This window comes from Prionailurus bengalensis, chromosome A1, assembly GCF_016509475.1.
Source record: "Prionailurus bengalensis isolate Pbe53 chromosome A1, Fcat_Pben_1.1_paternal_pri, whole genome shotgun sequence".
Classification (NCBI taxonomy): Eukaryota; Metazoa; Chordata; class Mammalia; order Carnivora; family Felidae; genus Prionailurus; species Prionailurus bengalensis.
The window spans coordinates 177,558,437-177,581,672 of NC_057343.1; the positions used below are offsets into that span (position 1 = coordinate 177,558,437).

The 23,236-nt window shown below is 51.0% G+C and overlaps 1 protein-coding gene across 2 annotated transcripts in view; it reads right to left on the minus strand.

Moving 5' to 3' along the window:
• Positions 1 to 6,345: 6,345 nt before the first annotated feature.
• The window catches only part of ERGIC1 (endoplasmic reticulum-golgi intermediate compartment 1), a 103,272-nt gene continuing 86,381 nt past the window's right edge, over positions 6,346 to 23,236 (minus strand). Inside the window, exons 6-9 of one of the 2 annotated variants that reach the window (XM_043595917.1) lie at positions 22,355 to 22,455; positions 19,428 to 19,550; positions 18,546 to 18,606; positions 6,346 to 8,257 (exon numbers count right to left, since the gene is read on the minus strand). In XM_043595917.1, the coding sequence (XP_043451852.1) occupies positions 7,971 to 8,257; positions 18,546 to 18,606; positions 19,428 to 19,550; positions 22,355 to 22,455 (572 nt within the window). In that variant the 3' untranslated portion in view covers positions 6,346 to 7,970. The remainder of the gene's footprint in view (positions 8,258 to 18,545; positions 18,607 to 19,427; positions 19,551 to 22,354; positions 22,456 to 23,236) is intronic. The other variant, XM_043595907.1, reaches the window with a different exon arrangement.

A 23,236-nucleotide genomic window follows, 5' to 3' on the forward strand; every position in this document is an offset into this window, starting at 1 on the left:
GTGCTCAGTCGGGTACCATGGCCCGCTCTCCATCCAGGACACTCCTCCCATCCCTGCGCAAGTGCTCCACGGGAGGAGATGGCCTCTGAAGAAGGTGACGGAGGGAGGAGAATGTGGCAAATGAGGGGTCTGGCTGTGACACAGTAAGGCATGCGTGGGGAGCGCGTGCCTGAGCAGAGGAGTCGTGGGAACAAGGCGGCAGTGGGGCCTCGAGGCTCACTGTCAGAGGAAGGTTTGGACGGCTGGAGAAGAATGCATGCTTGGAGGTCACGCAGAGATCTCTGGGGAGACGGGCGGCCCCGCGGCACGCTGGGGAAGAATCCAATGGGCGGAGCGCTTCTCACTCAGACAAAACACCTGCCTCTCTCTACTCACCTTGCACCAGTTAGGCTCAGACGGCGCGCGCGCAAGGCCGGAAGTGAGGACTTCCTTGCCGCGCAAGCGTAGAGAGGAAGCGGAGTCCCTTTCCGGTCAGAAAGAGACTGAAAGGCGCCCCCTGCGACTTGGGGTGGGATCGCAGTGCCTCAGTCTAAGGGAACCACCCCAGGGCCATGCCGCTTTTGGGGGTCAAGCCAGAAGCCACGAAGAGTTGGCACCGCGGGGGAGAAGGGGCATATTTCTGTAGGGCCTGCAACAGAGGCCTATTGGTGTGTTAAAAATAGGTACACCAATAGTCTGTTTCTCATCCCACACTTTCTTTGCCTGTTACCCTCCGCCGAGAGGCATATTGAGCATTCCTGATGATCCAGATGCAATCGGCTGACTTGCTTCTTTAGAAACACTGAGAAGCTTGTTCAAAATGAAAAAAAAAAAAAAAAAATTAAAAAACAAAAATTTTTTTTAACGTCCATTCATCTTTGAGAGACAGAGGGAGACAGAGCACGAGCGGGGAAGGGGTAGATAGAGGGAGACACAGAATCTGAAGCAGGCTCCAGGCTCCGAGCTGTCAGCACAGGGCCCGACGAGGGGCCCGAACCCACGAACTGCGAGATCATGACCTGAGCCGAAGTTGGACGCTCAACCGACTGAGCCACCCAGGCGTCCCCAAAATGAAAATTTTTGTGCTCCATCACAGTCGTAAGAAACCACGCAGTGGTAAGTGGGGGTTTTAAAGCAAGCACTCCCCTCCTCCTGCCCACCCAAAGAATTTGAGGTGCAACAATAGGGCGTTGAGAACCAACCACCTGGTCTTGCAAAACTTTCCCCCAGTGTTTTAGCCCTGTTGGGGAGGGCTGGGGTTGTAGAGTCAGACCTGAACCCAAGTGCCTCTTCCTGTGGCTGGATCTTGGGGAGATGCCTGCATGTTTCTGAGCCTCAGTTTTCTCATCTGTGAAATGGGGATGATCTCAGTAGGTGCCTCATAGAGTTGTTATGAGAACTAAGTGATCTAATCCGTTGGGAATGTTTAGAACAGGGTCTGGCGCATAGCTCTTAATTACAGTAAACCGTTATTCCTAATGAAAGCAGAGGCCTATGTGTGGGGCTTCCTCCAGGCCAGCCCTAAAGCCGGGCCTCACATCCATGAGTCCTCACATTCAGACTTTCACCATTAACTACCGATGACGCAAACAGTAAGCTTTTTGTGTTTGAAGTAAACACATTCAATGCACCTTGGGGAAAAACCAGCTGGGGCCTCGGCAGTCAGAGCTCGCCTGCAAGTTTGTGGCCGCTGCCCCGCCCTGCTCATCCCGGCCACGCCCCCCCCCCCCCCCCCCCCCGGATTCCAGCCCCAACCTCGGCCCCCCGCGTTCCCGCCTCGCCCCGCCCAGTAGTGTCCGAGCCCCGCCTCCCCTCCCGGGCAGACAGCCCGGAGACGCGGGCGCCACCCTACGGGCAGTCAGCCTGAGACACCCCGCGCGCGAGGCAGCTGGGAATGAAAGATTTCGTTCTGCTCATAGAGTTTACATAGTTCATATGTATTAAGCACCTACTTTACGCCACATGTCAGAAGACGTTGTGGTGCTCAATCAACAGGCACCCCGAAATTCAGAGAGAGGGTTGTCTTGCTAGACTCAAGCAGGTCCCCTGCTCTCTCCGTTTATTAGTGTCCCCAGGCATATGGTGACGCAATTGTCAAACACTAGCATTTTACTCTGCCTCATGATCAGCCAGGGCATCTGCCTTGATCCCTGAACCCGATGGGTCCTATTTTAGGTTTCACTCTAGAACGCTTGCAGTCAGTGTTGGAGACTTCTGGCCTTCAGACTTAGGGAGGATGGCCAACATCCGGGCTGTTTGTAGACGCCAGGGCATTAGGGTGAGCGGTGCCAAACTTGTTGAGGCAGTGGCAACTGGAAAGCCACCCGTTGTGTGTGCCCCAGACTCCACGAGTAAGGAGGTTGGAGGGAGAGCATAAGACAGGAAGACTTTCTTAAATGTCTCTGCCACAAAGGAGAAATGGCAATTATGTGAGGTGATGAAGTGTTAACTAAGCTACTGTGGCAATCATTTTGCAGTAGCAACTCAACCTTAAACTCATAAGGTTATAGGTCCGTTATAGCTCAAAGTTGGGACCAAGAAAATGTCACCACGGGAAGGCAGGAATAGAAGCTGTTATGACCTACTGCACATAAAAAGTCAGAGGGTTCTTCTCAAGCAGCCCTTACAGTGTTCATCAGACCCAAGGTCCCTTACCTCCCCTCCCCCATAAGTTCATTTGTCACTCACTGGCATAACTCATTTGCCTACTCATTTATTCCAATATTCATCCTTTTGTGCATTAATTTATTGATAGGTATTAGTAATTTAGTCATAGTATGGGCCTAGATCAAGGAGCTCTGGGGAGGAGGAAGATCTATCTAGTCCCTGATTACAGTGAGGAGTGCAGAACCTCAGTGGTGCAGGGCAACCTTGAGGACAGATCATTACAACCCAGGATAATCAAGGTATATTCATGATCAACCAGGGTGGGGAGGCGATGCTTGACGCTCCTTCTCCCACGGCTCAGTAAAATTAAGACAGGTGCAATGACATCACCAGATAAGACCCTGAGAGCCTGAGGCTTTGTCACTCTAATGAGGACTTAGTGGGCTTGGCTACTATCTTGCCCCGTGTCCACTCTTGGTAACACGCATGGGAACTGGTATAGAAGCCCCAGGACCTAATACAGTGGTAGCACAGAGGAAACGCCCGGGAAATATTTTTATGCCTCTGAGGCAGAGGGTGATGTGGTGGGGAAACATGTGCGCCCTGATTCTGACTGCCTGGGTTTGGATCTCCATCACTTCCTGGCTGTGTAGGTTTGGGTAAGATATTGAGCCTCTTAGAGGTCACTCATCTTCCTCACCTGAGGAATGAGAATAATGATAGCACTTACATTATTGATTTGGTGTCAGGATTAAATGAACCCTTAGCACAAGCCTTGGCACAAAGTAGGCACTTAATTAATGGTAGAAATTGTTGTTTATTAAATGAATGAATAGCAATGGCTAATCTTATTTGGCTGCGCATTTAATGCCAGGCATTGTGCTAAGTTTTACAAACACTACCTTACTTAATCTGGTAAACAATCCCCTGAATTGGTCCCTTTTGCAGGTGAGAAAACAGGTTCCGAATGAGATGGGAACAGGCTGAACACGATCCACCATTACATACTCAACATGCTTATTGTTATCTTGTGGCCACTAGAGATCATGATGAGATCTATCAGTAACATAGGAGGATGTCTACTGGAAGAGAGTAAACCGCAAAATAATATTAACAGCATGATCCCATTTTGTTTGTGGGAGGATATGACTAAAATGTTAACAATGATTATCTCTGGCTGGTGGAATCAGGGGTCCCTTTAATTTTTCCTTTTTTTTACTTTTTGCCTGTCTGATTTTCCTCCAGTGGGGCCATGAGCATGTCTTATTTGTGTAATTAAAACCATGTTTTAAGGGCCTTAAATTTTTAACAAGATCTCCAATATTCAAGTTAGCTTCCCTTGCAGGCTGTTTAGAAAGAAGGAAACAAAACACAAAGTACCCTCACCACTTTCAATTTCCCCCATTTTGGGGGGGGGTGTCGGGGGTCAGTTTTCTCTTTTGATATGGACAAGATGACCTTGGGGACCGAGGCAGACCCATAACCCAGAGTCAGGCGGACAGGAGTTTGAATTCCAACTTTGCCACCTACCAGCTGTGTGACAGAGAAAAGTTACTAAATTTGTCTTGTCCTTTGTAAAAAGGAGGTAACTTCCACTGGGCAGGACTGCTGTGAGGATAGAGAAAGACAAGGCCTGAACGATCACTCCTTGCAGGCACGTGGAGAATGCCCAACCGTGGGTAGCTTTTTCTACATGAGTTAAGACAAAAACAACTTATTTTGGGCAGAACAAAGTGCCTGGCCTCGTCACTACACGACTGACCAAAGACAACTGTTGGGGAGGGAAAAAGGTCTTTAATGAGCACATTTCTTAGGAAGGCGTTAGGACTACCGGTGGCCTGCCACATTGAGAAAATGTGTATCTTTGTCTCTGGCAAGAATCGAGAACCAATTTGCGACATAGAGTAGTAAGAAATGCACCTGCCACTTCCAAGCCCCATTGCTACAAGACACTTCTCCCCAAACTTCACACCCACTCTGACACCCGCCCACCTCAGGCAGCATGGGCTGCAGGACTTGAGCTTCTCTCTTCCCTGATGCACCTCTGTAACCTCGCCCCTTGTTCAACTGCAAGCCCCCCCCCACCCCAACCCCGCCCCGCAAGAAGCCATTTCTGCCCGAGCCACCACGTCCCCCAAACTATCAACCCCCCCTCTACGAGTCTGCGCTATAATCCCCGATTGAGAAATCCTCTTATGCGAAAATGCTGTAATCTGCTCTTGGTTAGATAGTTGAAAGAATTGGTTTAAGAGAGAAATCATACAAATGACACATACCTTAAATGTTTTACGTCCACTTAAAAAACATTTGCCAATCTTTTGACCCTGGAGCAAGGTTTTCTCATGGAGAAACCTCCCCATTGGAGTTCTCCTTCACTTTCCTTGCATAAACCATGTCCTTACATAAGCCAACTTGAGAGAGTTCCAGTTTTGGGTTCCTTAAATGTGGAGGGAGAATTCAGACCCTTTCCATGTGAAAACAGAATCTTCAAGGATGCCCCCCTCCCCCGCACCCCTTCTTCCCAGGTCTTTTTAGTAAGAGGTCTTGCTCGTATCTAATTTGGGAGCATTTTGAGGAGGGGGGTGGCAACTCGCCTTTATCAGGTCTCTGCAAAGTGTACAACTTAGTTGTACTAGATTCTTTCATTTTTCTTTTCTTGTTTATTTTTGAGAGAGAGAGAGAGAGAGAGAGAGCACAAGCAGGGGAGGGGCAGAGTGAGAGGGAGACCCAGAATCTGAAGCAGGCTCCAGGCTCTGAGCTGTCAGCACAGAGCCCGATGCGGGGCCTGAACTCATGAACCGTGAGATCATAACCTCTGCCGAAGTCGGACGCTTAACCGACTGAGCCACCCAGCGCCCCGATTCTTTCATTTTTCAATCCTGTTTCACTGGTTGATCACGTCATGACAGCATAAAGCACGGCTGGCATAAAAAGGCTTGGGAAGACACGTAATTGACCACCGGCAGCATATTCCTCCTGACCTTCAGCTTTGAGTGTCACAAGAACTCTAGTATCAGGATGCTACAGAGAGAATCCGTGAAGTTTCTTGCAGAGCGGTTCACTGCCACATTCATCCCTGATGAATGATCCACGTTCATGCTGTTCCAGGTGAGGGCCTCGAAGAGCCGAGAGCAGGGTGGTAAATAGCCATGTCAATCTCCTTTTCAGAGCTGGGATAGTCTCCCCTTTGCTGAGATTAAGTCTGAACAAGGATTGCCAGATCCTTGGAAATCAGGGAGAATTTATGAAACACCTTTAATTTATTGCAGCCCTTGGTTCAAAGCTGTGGTTAAACATGTTAGCCCTGTTCCCTGTTCTCAAAGAGACTATATTCTATTTTGGAATACCTGTATGAAACAACTCCCATTTTTGAAAATTTACCACATACCCCTTTGCCACATCCACAAGCTCCTTCTGATCCAGTGTGACTAACTTGTGCATATTATAGATTTAATTTCTGTAACAGCCCTGATTGTTTGATTACTCTCCCTATTTTCACCTGAGGAAACTGAGGCACTGAGTGGTTAAGAACCTGACCAGAGGCTACACAGCTAGAAAATGGCAGATCCAGGAATATTCTGTAGGGATTCAATAAAGAAGGGCTGGTTGCAAGAGATCTTGACTTTCCAATCATCCTCACGGATCTTTTCCACATTTCCCCATTTTTCTCCTCTAGAATTAAATTCCATTCTGACTGTGTGCCTAGCCTCTAGGCTACCCAGCCACAATCAAGCAGAAAGAAACGCACAACAACAGTTTTGAAAATCAGCCTTTTAATCTATTTGAACCCAACGAGTGGGGAAAGAACTAAACCATTTTTTCCCTTGAGATTGTTTATAAGAATAACAGGTCAGAGGTGTCTCTTCCATAGGAAACTGACATCCCCCATGTCCTCAAGAGTTATTATTTTTTTTTTCTGAAAAAAAGCATAAAAGTGGAATTTCAACTCATGTGCATGCCACACATTTCCCCACCCCACCCTGCCCACCCTCTACAGGTGCAGGTATTCACACACCAAAGAGACTCCTTTCTCCAACTGGGGAACAGAAGGTGAAAAAAAAAAAATCCATCCAAGTGGCCACAGATACCAGAGATAACCAAATGCAGTTTGCACTCACAACATCAGTCAACTCGTATGCAGAAGGGGACACTTTTCTAACTGGAATCCAGAGCCAAAACTTACAAATGGCAGAGACTTGAGCTATCCATAGAGATAATTTAAAAACTTCCACCAGACACTCCCCTTAATTACAAAAGTATGCAAACAATCTTGATATAAATGGAAAACAGGCAGGCGGCTCTCTCCCTGGGACACAAGGGCATACCTAAAATTCCCCCGGGGTGGCATTCGTGCCTGGACCATTGCAGTTCCCTTTCCGGACTGAAGGGGAAGGATGAGGGTGAGCAGCGGGGTAGGGACCCACCTCAGGAGCAAGTGGGGAGACAATGGAGCTGTCCCCAGGGACCAAGAACCTATATGGCCCCTGATGCGGGGGGGGGGAACCTCAGTGGCAAGTGGGCCACAACTGAGCTGCAGAGAAGTCCGAGTGCTGTGCACCCGCTGGAAGCCCGGAAGGTAGATGTCCACAGACAGGGCTGATCTGCTCTGCTTGCCCCACCTAAGGCCTTGGGACTGATGGCAACTGTCCGGGAGAGGGTGAGACATGATTACTTCAGGGCTGCAGAGAAGGATGCCTTCCATCTGGACATGAGTGCACAGACCATGTCTGGTTTTCAAAGGATGATTCCCCAGTGACAACCAGCCCCTCCACCAAGAGATGCTGCTGCCACACAGCACAGGGGCTGAGGCACATTGGTGGGGGTGGGGATGGGGTTTCAGAGAAACAAGGTGAAGAGAGGAAGGAGAACTTGCCACCCGCCCAGTGTCCAACGGGCAGACCTGAGTTTCCACCGCTGCTACCCAACACCTGGGCGTCTGCTTCTCAGGAGAAAAAGAAATGGGTGGGGGTGAGGGACTTGAGCCTGAGCTCTGAGATGGACAAGAAGGGATGGAGCAAAGGCGAGGGTTCCACCTATAGCGCCACATCCCAGGGACTTGCCTGGGAAGTACCATCCTTATTGAAGGCGCAGAGTGGAGGTACCCGAGGGCAGTGTGGTCCAAAGCTGAGAGCCCCGGTCTGCAGGCCGGCTCCCCAGGGGAGAGGCCAAGCGATTAGTGCGTCCAAATGGTGGGAGCTTCGAGATTGTCAAAGCCTGGTTGTGAGCTGGTCGACGTGGATTCTGGGCTGTTCCCCTAAGAGGGAAGGAACTGCAGCCCTCCTAGGAGTGGTCCCCAATATCCCCGCACCTCCCTTGCCTGACTGTGGTGGTCTTGGGGCTCCCCAGGAAAAGGGGCACCACGACTTCAGGCGGTGTAATTGGTGTCAAATTAAAGATGGGGAAAAGAGGTAGCTGCGAAACCGTGAGCCGCCCCCTGCCTCCCCCCACCCCCACTTTGGGATGCAGCCAGATCCTGGGCCAGATAAGAGGGCAGGAGGAGATGGGGGGCCGGAAGCAGGGCTGGCAGTCTCCCGGGGTCCTCGGCCATTGGGCCGGCGGGTCGTCAATGCATCTTGCCCAGCTGGATCTTCTTCCAGGCCTCCGAGGCTGTGAAGATACAGGAGTCCAGAATGCCGGCAACAGTGAAGGTCCCACCGATAATGGCACAGATCTGAAAGGGCAAGGGGGGGAGGGTCAGAGGTCAGCGCCGGATGGAGCACCAGGCCACACCCCTCCCAAATCACCAGCTCTGCCCCATAACTAATGGGGTCTGGAACATATGCAGGGTTCAACAAAACCCACTTATTGGATGATGAATTTAATAACAATAAAAGTAACCATCAGCAGCTCCTTTAAATCCCATACCAACCGTCTGAATGAGGAAGGGGATTAGTAGACCCGTTTCATCGGTGAGAAAACCCAGGTTTAGTTAGGTAACTGAATTCACACTGGAAGTAACACAGCTGTGACCTGAACTCAACTATGTCTTGACCCTGGAGCCTGTGGTCCTAACTTCCACTCTAAATTTATCAGATTTTTACAGTCCCATTTGCAGATGAAGGAATGGAGGTTCAGAAAGGCAGTGCCACTGGCCCAAGGTCACACAGCCACGAAGTGGCAATCCCGGGACTTGAACCTGGCTCTGACAGGTCCAGGCCCAGCGCTGCCTGTGACTGAGATCCGGGGTGGGCCGAATAGGCAGCATTGGCCTGGATGGATGGGAAGGAGAAATAAATCTCTCACTCTCCAAAGCTTGTAGGAGATCAGTGGGATGGGCAGTAATCAAAAAATCATACCAACAAATGCAAAAGTACGACCAGGGCAAGAGCTACAGAAGAGAGGGAGCCTCTAGCACTACCGGAAAGCTTACATTACAGCCAAGTTTCTAATGGCACTATTTACTTTGGGGACCAGAAAATTCTTTGTTGTGGGAGGGCTGTCCTGTGCAATGAAGGATGTTTATTTGCAGCCTCTTAGGCCTCCACCCATGAGACTCCAGTAGTACCCTTTCCTTCCTGTCGTGACAACCAAACGTTGTCAAGTGTCTCCGGGGGGTAAAAACTGCCCCCAGTTAAGAACCGCTGCAGTAGGGGGGATGACGATGAATGCCACCTGTATGCTGTACTTCCTAACTCCCGGCCACACGATCAAATGCAATAACCAGGACAAAACAGCTTACATAGCACTTTCTCTGTGCCAGGTGGGGCTTGAGTACTTTGTGCCTCCCTCCTCCCTGCATCCCCAGGCCAACCCTAGGAAGTACTACTCTGACGCAAATATTACCGCCAAGGAAACTGAGGCACAGAGACATTGGATCACCGGTCCAATACCACAGTGATTAGTGGGTCGAACTTGGGAGTCTGCACTCTTAACAGGACGCTCTGCTGCTTCTCAGGCACGAAACTCTCCACCTAACTGAATTCCTATCTTTGCTTGTGCCAGAACTCCACCTGTGACACATCAAAATAATGCTCTGTTTTACTCAAAATGTCCTGGCCTGCCTATTGGTTGCTTTCTGGTTGCATAATAGAATCAAAGTATGGATGATGGAAGATAAAAGAACTTCAGAGGAGATTTGCAAGGCAACTTTAAATGAATTTTTCCTCTTGGGTGGCTCAGTTGGTTGAGTGTCCCGACTTCGGCTCAGCTCATGATCTCACAGCTTGTGAGTTCGAGCCCCGCGTCGGGCTCTGTGCTGACAGCTCGGAGCCTGGAGCCTGCTTCGCATTCTGTGTCTCCCTCTCTCTCTGCCCCCTAGCCCACTCGCATTCTGTCTCTGCCTCTCTCAAAAATAAACAAACATTAAAAAAAATTCTTTTGATGTATTTTTCCTCTTGAGCACATACTTTATGCCACTCCTAAGAGCCAATACCACCCATCACCCAGTGTGCCACTCTTGAGTCACGTACCCATGGCGCCCAGACAAGGAAATAACTTTTCCAAGGTCACACAGCGAGCGGGTGGCACAGCGAGGTCTGTCTGCCTCCGGAGCTCGCACTCTTTCCCCCATGCCACATGCAAGGAGCACTTAAATGACCACAGGACTCCGAAGAAGCCCAGAGGAACAGTCCTAGAGGGCCCCCGACACTGCCCCGGAGGCACCACTGGGTGGCTGGCCCGCCACTGACGCTCAACCGCTGGAGGACTCTGAGAGACGGCAGTGACTTAATGGATCCTCTGGTGCCAAGTGCGGGAGGCCAGGAGACACGGCGGAGGTGAGAGGGAAGCGCAGATCGAACCAGTGTTTATTTTTAAAATGATATTTCCACAAGATGAGCTAAGCAGAGGCCTGTGAGGCCCAAGACAGAGCAGGTCTGTACGGATGGGCTCTAAGTAGAGCAGCTGGCATTCCAGTAATAACAGCCCAAGAAACCAGAGCAGCCCCCCAGGGAGTGAAGAGGATGGGGGGCGCTAGGGGGATTATTATGAAGTGTTTTCAGCAGGCGGGGCCTCTCCCTGCCAGCCTCAGAGCATGACGCAGGGCCACTTTTCAAGGAAGATGACGGCAGGGGAGCTGGTTTATTTCGGTAGACTGGATCAGATGATAGGAGATTTTACACCACAAAATGCTTTTAGAGCTTGGGTCAGAGAAAAGGAAAATGTGACTTAAGTGCAATGGAGCAAATAATAAAAACAAAAAAACCACACACACACACACACACACACACACACACACACACACACACCCCTATATCCGCACACACGCTTTGGAACCCAAGCGTGCCTATGATTCACATACACCTGGCACCCAGTCTGAAGTCTCCAGGAGCAGGAGGAGACAGCACATGCATTGAGGTACAAGAAAACACACAGCTGCGGGGAAGCTGAGGCCCCGGGGCACGTAAGCTACTCGGCAACTAGCCCCATCAGAGTGAGTGCCGTGAGCCTAGGGCTAAGGGGGCGCTGCAGTGAGGCCCCCTGAGTATCCCCCAATACCCCCCAGACAGCAGCACATCCCCCTTTATCCTACATCTGTTAAAGGTGCTCGTCACCGGTCCGATGAGGAGGGGGATTTCTGGCACATTCTGGGGCAGGGGGAGGCACCTCAAAAGCTGAAAGAAAAATCTAGCAGCCTGTTTGACGCTGGTATGGCCCCTGCCTTCAGGATTTTGCCATTAGCCTGCTCCGGCCTTCTTGACACGCTCACACTCATAGGTGGTGACTGGTATGAGGTGAAGCAGGGGTCACGAGGGGAGGGGTCCCGGGGCGCTCTCAGGCTGTGGTGCTCCCTGGACCCTCAACACCAGGAGGTGACCACATCTGGACTCTCCGAGGAGGTGGCCAGTCTCAGCCATCTTGTGTCCCGGGAAGGCCACAGTCCCCAGTTCTGAAACAGGGAAATAAATGAAGCCACGAGGCTGCAGTGGACAGAATGTCTGTCTTGGGACTCAGGCCTTACATTGGTGGTGGCAAGGTGACAGGCTTCACCATACTGGTGGGGCAGATCTCAAGAACAGGCCAAGAAAAGGGCTGTTGAAAGGGCAGATGGTGGCCTGGCATCTCTCCGACCCACGATGGGGGATGTGCCAAGATGCACACACATGAAGAAAAGTTTACATAAAGCCAATCATATGCATCCTCACCGTACACGGTGCAGGGGCCCTGAGCAGAATGGGGTGGGGATGAAGTGCGTCCTGGGGAGTCTACCAGGGCCTCCCCTGCCATGGCAGCAGAAAGGGTTCAGCCTTGGGAAGCCGAGCCGTGGCTGTCGCTTACTCTAGCCATGGGAGAGCCGTTCTGGGCCTTGGTTTTTTTCATCTACGACACGGGAAAACCACCCCTACCCTGCCAATTGTCGTACTGCAGGAGATGCCCCTGGAGCTCTCAGCGCTTAGTAGGTGCTCAGTAAACAATACCGAATCTTTCAACTGACTGGAAGGCTCTGACCTTGTTGCTGAGATCTGAGATTTTCTAAATCTCTCTGAGACCCACTCTAAGAACCGCAACGGGTAAAATACCACTTACTCCTCAGAGCAACCCTTTGGGTCTCAATTTCCTTTTTTTCTAACTGGCTCTTTTACCGAAAGAACAAGCCCATTCATGGAAAGACAGGACAGCAAAGGTGTCCCTGGCACCACATGCAGATTCTTTGCAGTTGCCCAGGTCCTAAGCACTTCAAGGGCCCATTCTACAGATGGGGTAGCTGCGATCTTGACAGGATATTCCCTCAAGCACATGCCAAGAGGTGTTTGTAATGAAGCATATCCCTCAGGGGGCAGAGTACCTAAGCCGGAGGTTATTTCCATTCTCTGGCCAGTCAGGGAGCTCTTCACATCTGCCCAGGGCTCTACGTCAACCACAAACACCAAGATATCAGAAGTACCTGATACAAAGGTATTTCTGGTTGGGGCCCCTCCTGTCGTGTGCCCTTGCATCATCCTTACTTCCCGCACCTCAGTTTCCTTCCTTTAAAAAAACGGGAAGGCTAATCCTCACCCCTCAGGACAGCTATCAGACCGAACGAGTGTTTGTGTTACGCACACAGCCGTGAATGTTCCCTTGGTCCCTCACCGCTGCCATGTTCTTGTACCTCCGGACCGGGCCCTGGGGCAGTGGGGGTGGTGAAGGAGCAGGGCCACTGAGCCAGAAAGGGCCACTAGACCCAGCACATGCAACCGCACTCTGGTCAGCAGCCCTGGCTCCAGAAATGGAAACAAGGACAATTCGATATCCAGGCCCCAGTGAGTCTGAGAGGAGCGCATTACTTTGTTTTCATCAGAAGTCCTCAATAACATGCCCCTTTGTTCTTTAGCAGAGATTTCCTGTGGTTTCACCAGCTTCCCAGCCTCCTGCTATGGCTAGAATGAAGTCAGTTTCTCTACCTTGAAAAGAAGATGTGTGTGTGTGTGTGTGTGTGTGTGTGTGTGTTTCCCTTACATTTTAATTATGGCTCTTAATTCCTTACAATATGGAAAGGACGCGTTCTAACCGCACTGGCTGGAGAGCTGAATCCCTCTGTTGTTCCACCAGCACTAATGCTTTCCCGATCCATCGTCCCTCCCCCGCATTTTCTTTTCCACAGTGGGCAACGGAGGAGCACAACACATACCAACACGGGGGTGGGGGTGGAGACTGCGGGCTCTGGAGGAAACATTCCTGCGGTCAGACGCCAGCTATGCCACTCTGGCCAGGAAAGCCAGGTTACCCACCCCCCGCCCGCGAGCCTCGGTTTCTCCCATCTGTAAAATGGGGCCCCCTGTGAGGACCAGGATGGCCTCTGTCTGGCTGTCTGCTGTACCTCGAGTGCCTGCGAACTGTTCATTCACTTTCCCCGTGCAGTCAGCATTGCTTGAAAAGCTTGTGGAAAAGGCCCAGAATGAGGAAATAAATAATGAATCGGAGTCCCATCAGATGCTGGTGGCGGCAGACAGACTGGAGCCGTGGATGAGAACACCAAAGCTGTGGCTACGCAGGGGTGGGGGCTGTCGCAGAAGGGAAGCTGATGACTGGGCCCTGGAAAAGTGGGGGAGGAGAGGGTGTGGTGGTCTCCATCCCCTGGTGTCACCTCTGCCGGACCCTCCACTCCCACCCTCTAGCACAGGAGCCTGGTGGGGGAACAGAGCCCTCTCCCCCACCCCGTTCTTACAATGGCTGAAGCTGCAAAATACTCCCCCTCCCTCCCCCCAAAAAACCCACCTTGGTTGAGCACCTACTGTGGGCCAGGCCTGAGACGGCATTTTCCTCTGCCTTCTCATGCAATCTTTGCAACTACTCGGGGAAATGGCGTGATCCCCATTTCACAGATGGGGAAGAAGAGGCTCAGAGAGGGACTGGCCTGTTTAAGGTCACACAACTACCAAATAGGCGAGGGTGATGAGAATCAGGTCAGGAAGGCTGCAAAGGGCCTGCTTTTTTCTGTCAGACCACCGTACTTTACCCACAACCTGAAGGCTCCTCTCAGTCCCTGCCTTCACGCGTGAATGGCTTTTTCTAAGTTTTTTTTTTTTTTTAATTTTTTAAATGTTTATTTATTTTTGGGACAGAGAGAGACAGAGCATGAACGGGGGAGGGGCAGAGAGAGAGGGAGACACAGAATCGGAAACAGGCTCCAGGCTCCGAGCCATCAGCCCAGAGCCCGACGCGGGGCTCGAACCCACGGACCGCGAGATCGTGACCTGGCCGATGTCGGACGCTTAACCGACTGCACCACCCAGGCGCCCCTTTCTCAGTTAAGTTTTATCAAATGTCCTGAAGTAAGGGGACCCCATCAATGAAGTTTAGGAAGTAAGCTGTGTGGCTGTAAAAATAAGTACGGTTTCTAAAAGGGAGCTCGCTCCATTCTGCTATTCCTTTTACGTCTCAGAATCTGCCTTCAAAAAGCGAGCACCAGGAACTTCCGTTGCAACCGAGATATCTGTGTTCAGACCCAGTTGGAGCAATCTGTCCCTGGTACACAACCTTCTGGAAGAGCTAGCTCTGCTCAAACGTCTGGAAGGATCTGAACCAAAGTTTTTGTCCCCCACCCACACACATCTCCAGCCCTCAATAACTGAGCTGCTAATGTGGATTCTGTTCCGTTCCTCAGATAATGGGAACTTGTGCTATGGGCATGGACCAAGGCGTGCACCCCTCCATCGGTTTGCTCACTGTTTGACACCTATTTATCACCTGCCTGCACTGTCCCAGGTCTGGAGACCAGAGATGACGAAGGCCCCGCCCTGCCTTCCTGGAGCTCATGGTCCGGGGAAGAGAGATACTTCAAGGGAAGTCTGAGTAGGCGAGATTCAGACCAAGCTACAAAGCTGGTCTCTTCCCAACTCATATTGCCTTAGTGGGTAAAACCTCCTCAGTTTTAAGTTTGTCTCTTCTCAGTTGTTTTTACTGCCTCCCTCCCCCCCACACCCGAGTATCTAATGCCTTTTGTCTATGGCAAATCCTCATAGGCGTCCCAACAGATGAGTGACAGGTAATCAGATTTGGGCAGGAAAATTTGCAAGTCACCAGCCAACCAGTCTCAGATGGACAGTTTACGTGTGGGTGGTGTTGTTGTTTTAATGATTTGTGTGCATGACTGTGATTTTATCACTCATGCTCACGATGTCGCCTTGTTTCCTGCTATCACATTTCTTCCTGATTCCCAGTATGGAGTCACTGTATCAAAAGATCCTGGTGTCCTATCAAGGGCTTCATGGTTTCTGGGGACTCTCTTCCTGGGACATCCTGAAGAGCCTTTGTTTTGGAAGGCAGAGGCTCCCAAGCTAGTGGCAGTGGTGGGGGTGGGGTGGGTGATGTGGCAGAAACAGGCTCTGGAGTCAGGTCCCAGCTTTGCCATTTACTGGCTGTGCCCTGGCACAGTTTCTTTAACTCTCTGGGCCTCAGTTAATTCGTACATAAAACAAGAATGATCTCTACCTGGGAGGGCTGCCGGGAAAGTTGAAGGAGATAATTATAGAATTACCCAGTAACGGTAGATGCTTAATAAGTGTAGCTATAGGATCCCTTCTTCAAGCAGCCGTCCCTCGTATATTTCTGAGTATCGACATCCAGGCTAGGCCCTGTGCTGGATGCGGGGGACACTGAGGGGAAACAGACTTGGGGCTCATCATAATCAGGCCTGGCAAGTACCAAGTACAATCTAAAGTTTGGGGAATTATTTCGCTGGCAAGGAGCACCTTGAGGCCAGGGATTACGTCGAATGCAGCTACTGAATTGCCATTACCAACTGGTCATTTTTGGTGGGCAAAAACTGTCATGGCCAAACTGATCCAAGTTGATACTTTTTAACTTCTGGCTGTTCCTCCCTGACAGAATAAAACACACAGGGAAAGCGACGTGACACTTCTGAAGTCATCCAATCTGTCACCACAGCCCACTTGGAGGCAATCCCAAAAAAGGGGCTTCGGCAAGTGGCAGGGGCAGGGGACAAATGTGCGTGTGTGGGAGGGGGCGCTTTGAAGGGGATCACTTGCATGTTGTTAAAAAACATCTGTTTATTCCGTTAGTGGTGACATTTTCTGGAATGGCACAAAGTGGAAGTCTGAGCAAGGTGCCCTGGGTGCCCAGAGAGAGAAGCCCCAGGCAGCCTGATGGGGACTTCCAGGAGGAAGGACCCTCCTCTGTTCGGGCTCAGGATGTCCAGTTCCTTTCCAGACCGTGAGACCCTGGAGGAGCGACCTCAGATAAGCCAGGGACTTGATAGGTACAAATGCATCGGGGAGGCCCCACCCGCCCCTCCCCGCCCCACCCACACCCCCTTGAACTACACCCCACCTCATTCCAGCCCACCCACAGCTGCCCCTGCAGCCCTGCAGCCGCCACATGACGACATCCTGGCCTCTGGCCTAAGCCCTCTCTTAAGCAGCCCCTGTGAGGAGCTATTTGCAGAGGCCCCCATTTGGGGTTTGGGGGCTTGGCACACAAGTGTTTGATTTTAAAAAGAGAGAAAGAGAAGTCACAGCAGGTGCCTCCACTTCCATCCTGGCCCCACCCCACCCTGCTAGGGCTCCCGGGGGTCTTTGTGCTGTGTGTGTCTGCCTGTGAGCGTCATCCCCACATCTGCCGCCTCGTGACAAGGGGCTTTGAAGCTCCACAATGACGCCATCTGCCAGGGACAGCCGGTTGGCTCACTTGGGGCTGACCCCATGGTTGCCGGGACGACCATGATGGTGGTGCGGGGCCACCAGGCTAACGATGTCAGGAAGTCCCCTGCAGCATGGTCCGTGCTCCGGCGGAGGCGGATGGGACAGAGATGGAAGAGACGCTGATGGCCAAAGGCAGGAGGAGAAGGCAATGGGGTCATGGAGGTGTCTGGCCTCTGAGTCAGATGGACGGGCTTTTCCCCTGTGACTTCTTGGGACCTCCAGCTCTTAGAAGTCCACCCGCGTCAAAAGAGGCCACACGGCCTTCACAAAACACGCTAAGCGGGGTGCCTCTGCACGTACTACTCCCTGTGCTAAGACCCTCTCTCCTTCACCCACCAGTCTAGAAAACGTCTCTGCATCCTTCATCCCTGGGTTTCCTTCCCCAAATTTTCCGAACAGAAGGGAGTCTTTGCTACCACTGTGCCCGGTGCATAGCTTCAGTGGAGCCCCTGCTGGGTGGGCTTCCATTCTCTGCGTGCCCGCCCCTCTTCCCCACCAGCCGGGAGCAGCTTGAGGGCAGGGATGAAGTCAAATTCGGCTCTCGCCATTGCCGGGCACAGGGACTGGCGTGTGGTCAATGCTAGCGAAAGTTTAGCACATAAATGAAGTCGCTTCGTTCCTCAGCCACCTGCCAAGGGGTTTTCACACTTGGAGCCTCAGCCATCTGGCATGTAGGAGCAAATAAGAAGGGGACATGAAGATCCTTCTAGACCCTACAGTAAGACATGGGCACAGGGGTTTCTCTGCCACTGTCAATGCCGTAGCCCCAGGGCCTCAGAGAAGCAGACCACATCTGCACAAACGTACCTACCTGTGTTGTAGTTTCTTACTCTGGGTATGCAGTAAGAGCACTGGGGTAAAAGGAACAACTTGGGGTCCTACCCTGCGGGGCTTTGGGTAAAACCGCTTGCTCACAAGTTCCCCGGCTTTGGGGCCAAAGGGTTTGCGCCTGACCCCGCCAGCAGCTGGCCCAATCTACCTTCGTACCGGATAGTGCACGCAGGACCCCTTGCTGTGCATCCCCCCAGTCTCTATTGTGCTAGTCTGATAGGACCAAGTTGGGTCTGGTATTTTGAATCAAATTCCTCCAGTTTCTAGGGAACTTGGGCACCTTTTCATGGCCAGTATGGTCTCTTCTATGAATGCTCAAGTCCTCACCCATTTTTCTTCATGGTCGCTTAACTTTTTCTTACTGGTCTGTAGGAATTCTTTATATATAAATTCTGAAGATTACTCCTGTCTCGTATGTGTGACGAATACCTTTTTCCAATCTGTGTTGAGTGTCTTAGCTTTCTGTTAGGTGCCCTCTGCTGATTGAGAGTTTTGTGTTTTATGGAGTCCGAGAATGTTGTGAGGCTCCTAAAAGCACTAGGGTTCTGACACCCTTTGTACCCACATGGCATTCTAGAAGGCAAAAAGCTTCCATTTGATGATCTCCTTTGAGCCCCATGAGGCCTGGGAGGCAGGGAGAGCAGGAACTGTTATTCCTTTTTAATGGATTATAAGACAGAGACGTTGTTGTGGACATCGGACCTTTTTGCCTCTTAGTATCCACCCTCTGTTTTCTAGTAACTGACCCCTGATTTTTCTCTTGGGGAGTCCCATCCCCTCATAATGTTTGTCTTCTTCATCTGGCTGGGGTCAGCGGGCTGGAAGTCCTTTCATTCTTTAGGCCACAAGGCTGGCATGGGAATGAGGCGGGGCCAGTGACAGCACTACCTTATCCAGGACTCAGGTCGAATTACTGAGAAAGAGGCACTTTCTATGAGTGAATTCTATTTGAAAATGAAGCCGGTACGGGGGAAAGCAGGATTTAAAAAAAAGCCTATTCTAGACAATATTTGTGCCTGGATACAGCCATGCCTGAGGCTTACTTACCCCTCAAGCCAGCTGGACGTGGGGCTGTCTTTTCTGTAACAGAGTCCTGACTAATACAAACCTAGTGGGAGCCAGAAATGAAAGATCCGGGACTAAGACCCCTGATCTTCAATCATTATTACAAGTATAAAGAGGTACAAGGGGAGAAGGGCCTCTTAGTCTCAGTCTCCAAATCTGTGAGGTAGGGGTAATCACCCCATCTCTCCCACCTCCGCTGCCTCTGGCTTACCAAACATCTCCGGGCCACCTGGCTGAAGCAGGATGCTGCGAGCCTGCTTTTCTGCCCCCAAGGACACTTTGAATGGAAGGCCAGGAAACAGTATACTTAATAGAAATACTCAGTATCAAAGAAAAATGACATCGGCCTGAAGCTGCTTCACAGAAAGCTGGACTTGATGGAGACAACGGCAAGAAAGAAAAGAAAAGAAGAGAGGGTGAGAGAGAAAGAAAGGGAGGAAGGAAGAGAGAAAATAAAGAGAAGAGAATGCGAGCAGGAAAGAAAGAAAAAACTTGACAATATCAGCAGTTATAGTTGGAAAATAGACATGGGAAAAAAATGAGTTAAACCTTTGCTGTCAATTTTCCACAGAAAAAGATAAACCCTGCTAAACCCATAAAAAAAAATAAAAAACTGGAGAAAATCACGAACACCTCATTGACCCATATGAAAACCCGCTTAACAAACTAAATAGACTTAGTGATAAACCTCTTTGGAAAATATTTTCTGGATGACATGATTCTGATAACATTTCTAAACATCCTGGGGATCACAACCTCCTGTGTACAGCCTAGGATCCTAGCCCTGCAGGCTGCATCCCGTTCTTTGAGAACCAGGAGTGCTGCCGAGAGAAGGAGCCCACGGCAGGCGCCCCACCTACTCACCGTGGTGATGAACCTGTACAGAGGTTGCCGTCTCTCTGTGTATTTGACCGTGATGGGGCTAAGGTCATAGCGGAACCAGATGGCGGGAATGATGCGGCCTGTGTGGCTGTAGGCTACGTACTCCTGGGGTGAAGGAAGAGAGAACGGGGATGTGAGAATCAGATGTATGAGCCATGTCTCCCGGTGGGTGGGGGTTGGAATGCAGAGGGTCCCCCGCCGACCGCTAAGAATGGGCTTTCTTCTCTCCCTCTTGCCTGGAGCCAGACTCTACCAGTTCGTCTCACCCCTTTTCCTAGAGGCTCTGCTCTCAGTGTCTGGATGGGCAACATTCCTGGGGACATTTTCAACCCTTTTGGCTGCCTGGAAATTGACCCTATGACCTATGGAAGCTGCACCAGAATCAGAGAGCAGAGATGTAAAAGGACAGGTGTGATTTGGGCTCCATCTGAGTAAAGGCCTACTTCCCCCTTTAACTCCTGGGTATGCAAAACCCATTCATTTACTCATTGATTTTTTTTTTTTTTAGGTTTATTTATTTTGAGATAGAGAACAAATGTGAGCGGGGAGGGGCAGAGAGAGAGGGAGACAGAAAATCCTAAACAGGCTCCGTGCTGTCAGTGCAGAGCCCCACACAGGGCTCGATCCCACGAACTGTGAGATTATGACCTGAGCCCAAATCGAGAGTCAGATGCCCAGCTGACTGAGTCACCCAGGCACCCCTACTCATTGATTGTTTACTGAGCACCTCTCCCATGTGCTGGCAGCTGGCACCCCTGCTGGCTGCTGGGGACTCTAAGGGTGGTAAGCCCTGCCCCATCCCCAGAACGGGTTGTCGGGGGAGGTAGGTATCACAATCTGGAAAGGATGCTGATGTAAAAGAGTATCTCCAATACTGTCACATTACGCACGCAGTGATACAGAGACATGGAGTGCTACAGGGCCAGGAACAAATGACCAATTCTCCCCAGGGTTTGTGGAAGGCTTAGTGAAGAGGGGGCATTCTAGGTCACATCAGGACATCCTTGGGTGTGTGTGTGTGTGTGTGTGTGTGTGTGTGTGTAAGAGATATGAGCATAAAGGCCATGTAGGGAGTGGGCTTCTTCAAAGAAGGAACACAAACTGCAAAGAGAGAGGGACCCTAAGACAAGGCTTCCTGAGACGGCACCTGGCTGGGTAGGATTAGAAGGCAGCTAGGAGCTGAACTGATGTGTGTCCCCTCTGATCTGGGCATTTGCTGGACACTTCTGGGCTACTCTCATTCGTCTACAATAACTGTAGACTGGACTCGACCACAGGGGAACCCCCAATCCCAAATGCTAGGCCCCGAGCTCTGAAGCTTCTCCAGGGATGATCCAAGACCACCCCCCCTCCTCCCCCCCACCCCCGCCCACTGATGGATTGCCATCGGCTCTGACAGGCACGGCCCTGTTTGTTCCCAGAGCAGGCTGGGGCCAAGGCCACAGAGAGAGCTGAGCAAGCTGTCCTGGCTGCTGGGCCTTTGCCAAAGCCTCGGGGGAAGGAGCCTTGGACAAAACAAGATGAGCTTTCTCCAGGGAGAGCTGATGGGGCAGGGTGACTGTCTGGGTCAAAGCCCAGAGATGAGGGATAGAGGAAAATAATGAAAAGTAGCAGCAGTAGGTACCATTTACCCAAAGCCTCCTTTGTGGACAAAGCGGTTTTCAAGACATTGCCTCATTGGATGGCAATCTTATCAGGTGCACCATCCTCATTTCACAAATGAGTAAACAGAGGCATAGAGCAGTTGTGTGACTTGTCCCAGGCCATACAACTAGCAAGTGACTGAGCCGGGTCTGAACCAGCAGTCTGCTCCAGCCCCACCTCTTCTGCTCAGATTGTGTCCACATTCTCCCAGCCACTGGATGTTGTCAGCACTTGACAGTTACAATGAGATGCCCTTCAAGAAACAGTGAGTGAAAGAAAGAGAACTCGCTTTGGAAAGTTACACCAGAACATCAGCACAGGGACCCCAGGTTGCCCGGGAGAGAGCAGCTCTCAGACCAACAGACTCAAGGGCCCCTGTTCAGACTGAGTGGGTGATGGGATCAAGATGCCAGGCTCTGGAGCCAAAGGAGAACCTTGTTCTGGTCCCCACTTGGCCACTTTGTAGCTCTATTAACTACATCTCAGTGCCTCAGTGGCCAAATCTGTAAAATGGGGACAAACGGAGCTGTCACAGCGACTGAAAATGATGGTGGAGGTAGAGAGCTTAGCGTCATAGCTGACCCATAGCTAGTGCTCAGTAAATGGTAGCTACTACTCTATTATTATTAACTGAGCTAAACAATGCATCACCTATAAGGGGTTTAGCAGCCCTGGAACAGAAGAAAAAGGAGAGTCCTGGTGATAAAGGGATCCACCGGGGGTGCCTCAACTAACATGTTTCAAGCATTCATGTTCATTGGCAGGGTCAACTCTGGGGAGGCCAGAGGCTGTCTCAGCTTGAAACAACTGTCAGTCACCCTATTCTGCTGGCTCTGACCATGCTCTGCTGCCCACCAAGGCCTACCTGCCTCTCCATGACTTTGAGGGCTGGCATCCTAGGACGTTCCTGTTAACCGATGGCCAACTGGTATGATTCAAGGTCCTTGTGATCCTGGATAAAGTGCTTGTACCCTGAGAACCAGAGCATCTGTCGTGTGTTGACCTATCAGGATCCTGAGTCTAAAGGACTGGGGCCAGAGGCAAGGCTCTTTCTCAACAGATCACATCCTACGTCCTGGTTAGATTTCCTCCCTTTGACTCTGAGACTGGCCTCTCATCTTTACCCAGGGACAGAGCCTGGCCAGAGCAGCCACAGGAAAGGCCCCCAGATAGGACCCAGCGGGAATTCGCTCAGACACTTGTCGCCTCTGCTTGTGGCCAGCAGAGGGTGCAGTTGCACGCAGCTGGGCCCACCAACTGAGTACCTTGTTGGCCACCGTGTACTGGTAAGAGTACCGTTGCTTGCCACTCTTGTCCTCGTAAACCGTGGGCACGATCTTCAAGATGTAGTCGTGGGAGGCGAGAGCTGCAGGAAGGACACAGCAGGATGAGGCAGAGGGACAGGCACTGACCAGCCGGCAGCTCTTTCTATGCCACTTCAATTCTAAACCTGCTTGGCATTGCTGGGAGGCTGTTTCCAAATTTTCATTGCCAAACAGCCCTTCTTCGTTTCCCCCGCTCTGGACACCAGGAATTGAGAGACTCCATCTATCAGGATCTTTACTCCTGCATTGTGTATGATATTAAAATTCTGGAAACAACCCAAATGTCCGTCAACAGGGCAACCGTTGAAAGGTGGGTACTTCGAGAAGTCACGCCCCAAGAGGTATTGTTACACGAAAAGAACTAAGTTGCAGAATGGAGTGGATAACCTGTTTCCATGTACTGGGGGGCAGTGAAAACTCACTCTCTATGCAGGAAGGTATAGAATTTTCTAGAAAGACACCCAAGAAACTATTAGCAATTTTAGTCCCTGGGGAAGAAGGCAGGATTTGATAAAGATCACATTTCATTGTGCACCCCCTGGTCCTGTTTGAATATTGTTGCTTTTGAAGCAATAAAAGTTTCAAAAAGAAAGAGCCCACAAGCCAGAAAAACAGTATTTATGAAGAATCCATTTCTTTCCCCATTTTCAGTGAACGGAAGATCAGTTCTCCCTCCGCCTGGCCCTGTCATATTCCACCCTGACCCACCACTGCTGGATGCGGGGAGGCTGCAGAGAGCAGGGACTGTGCCTTACTCATCTCTTGTCCCGGAACCCTGCACAGGGCCTGGCTCAGAGCGCACAGTGTCAAGTGCTTACTAAA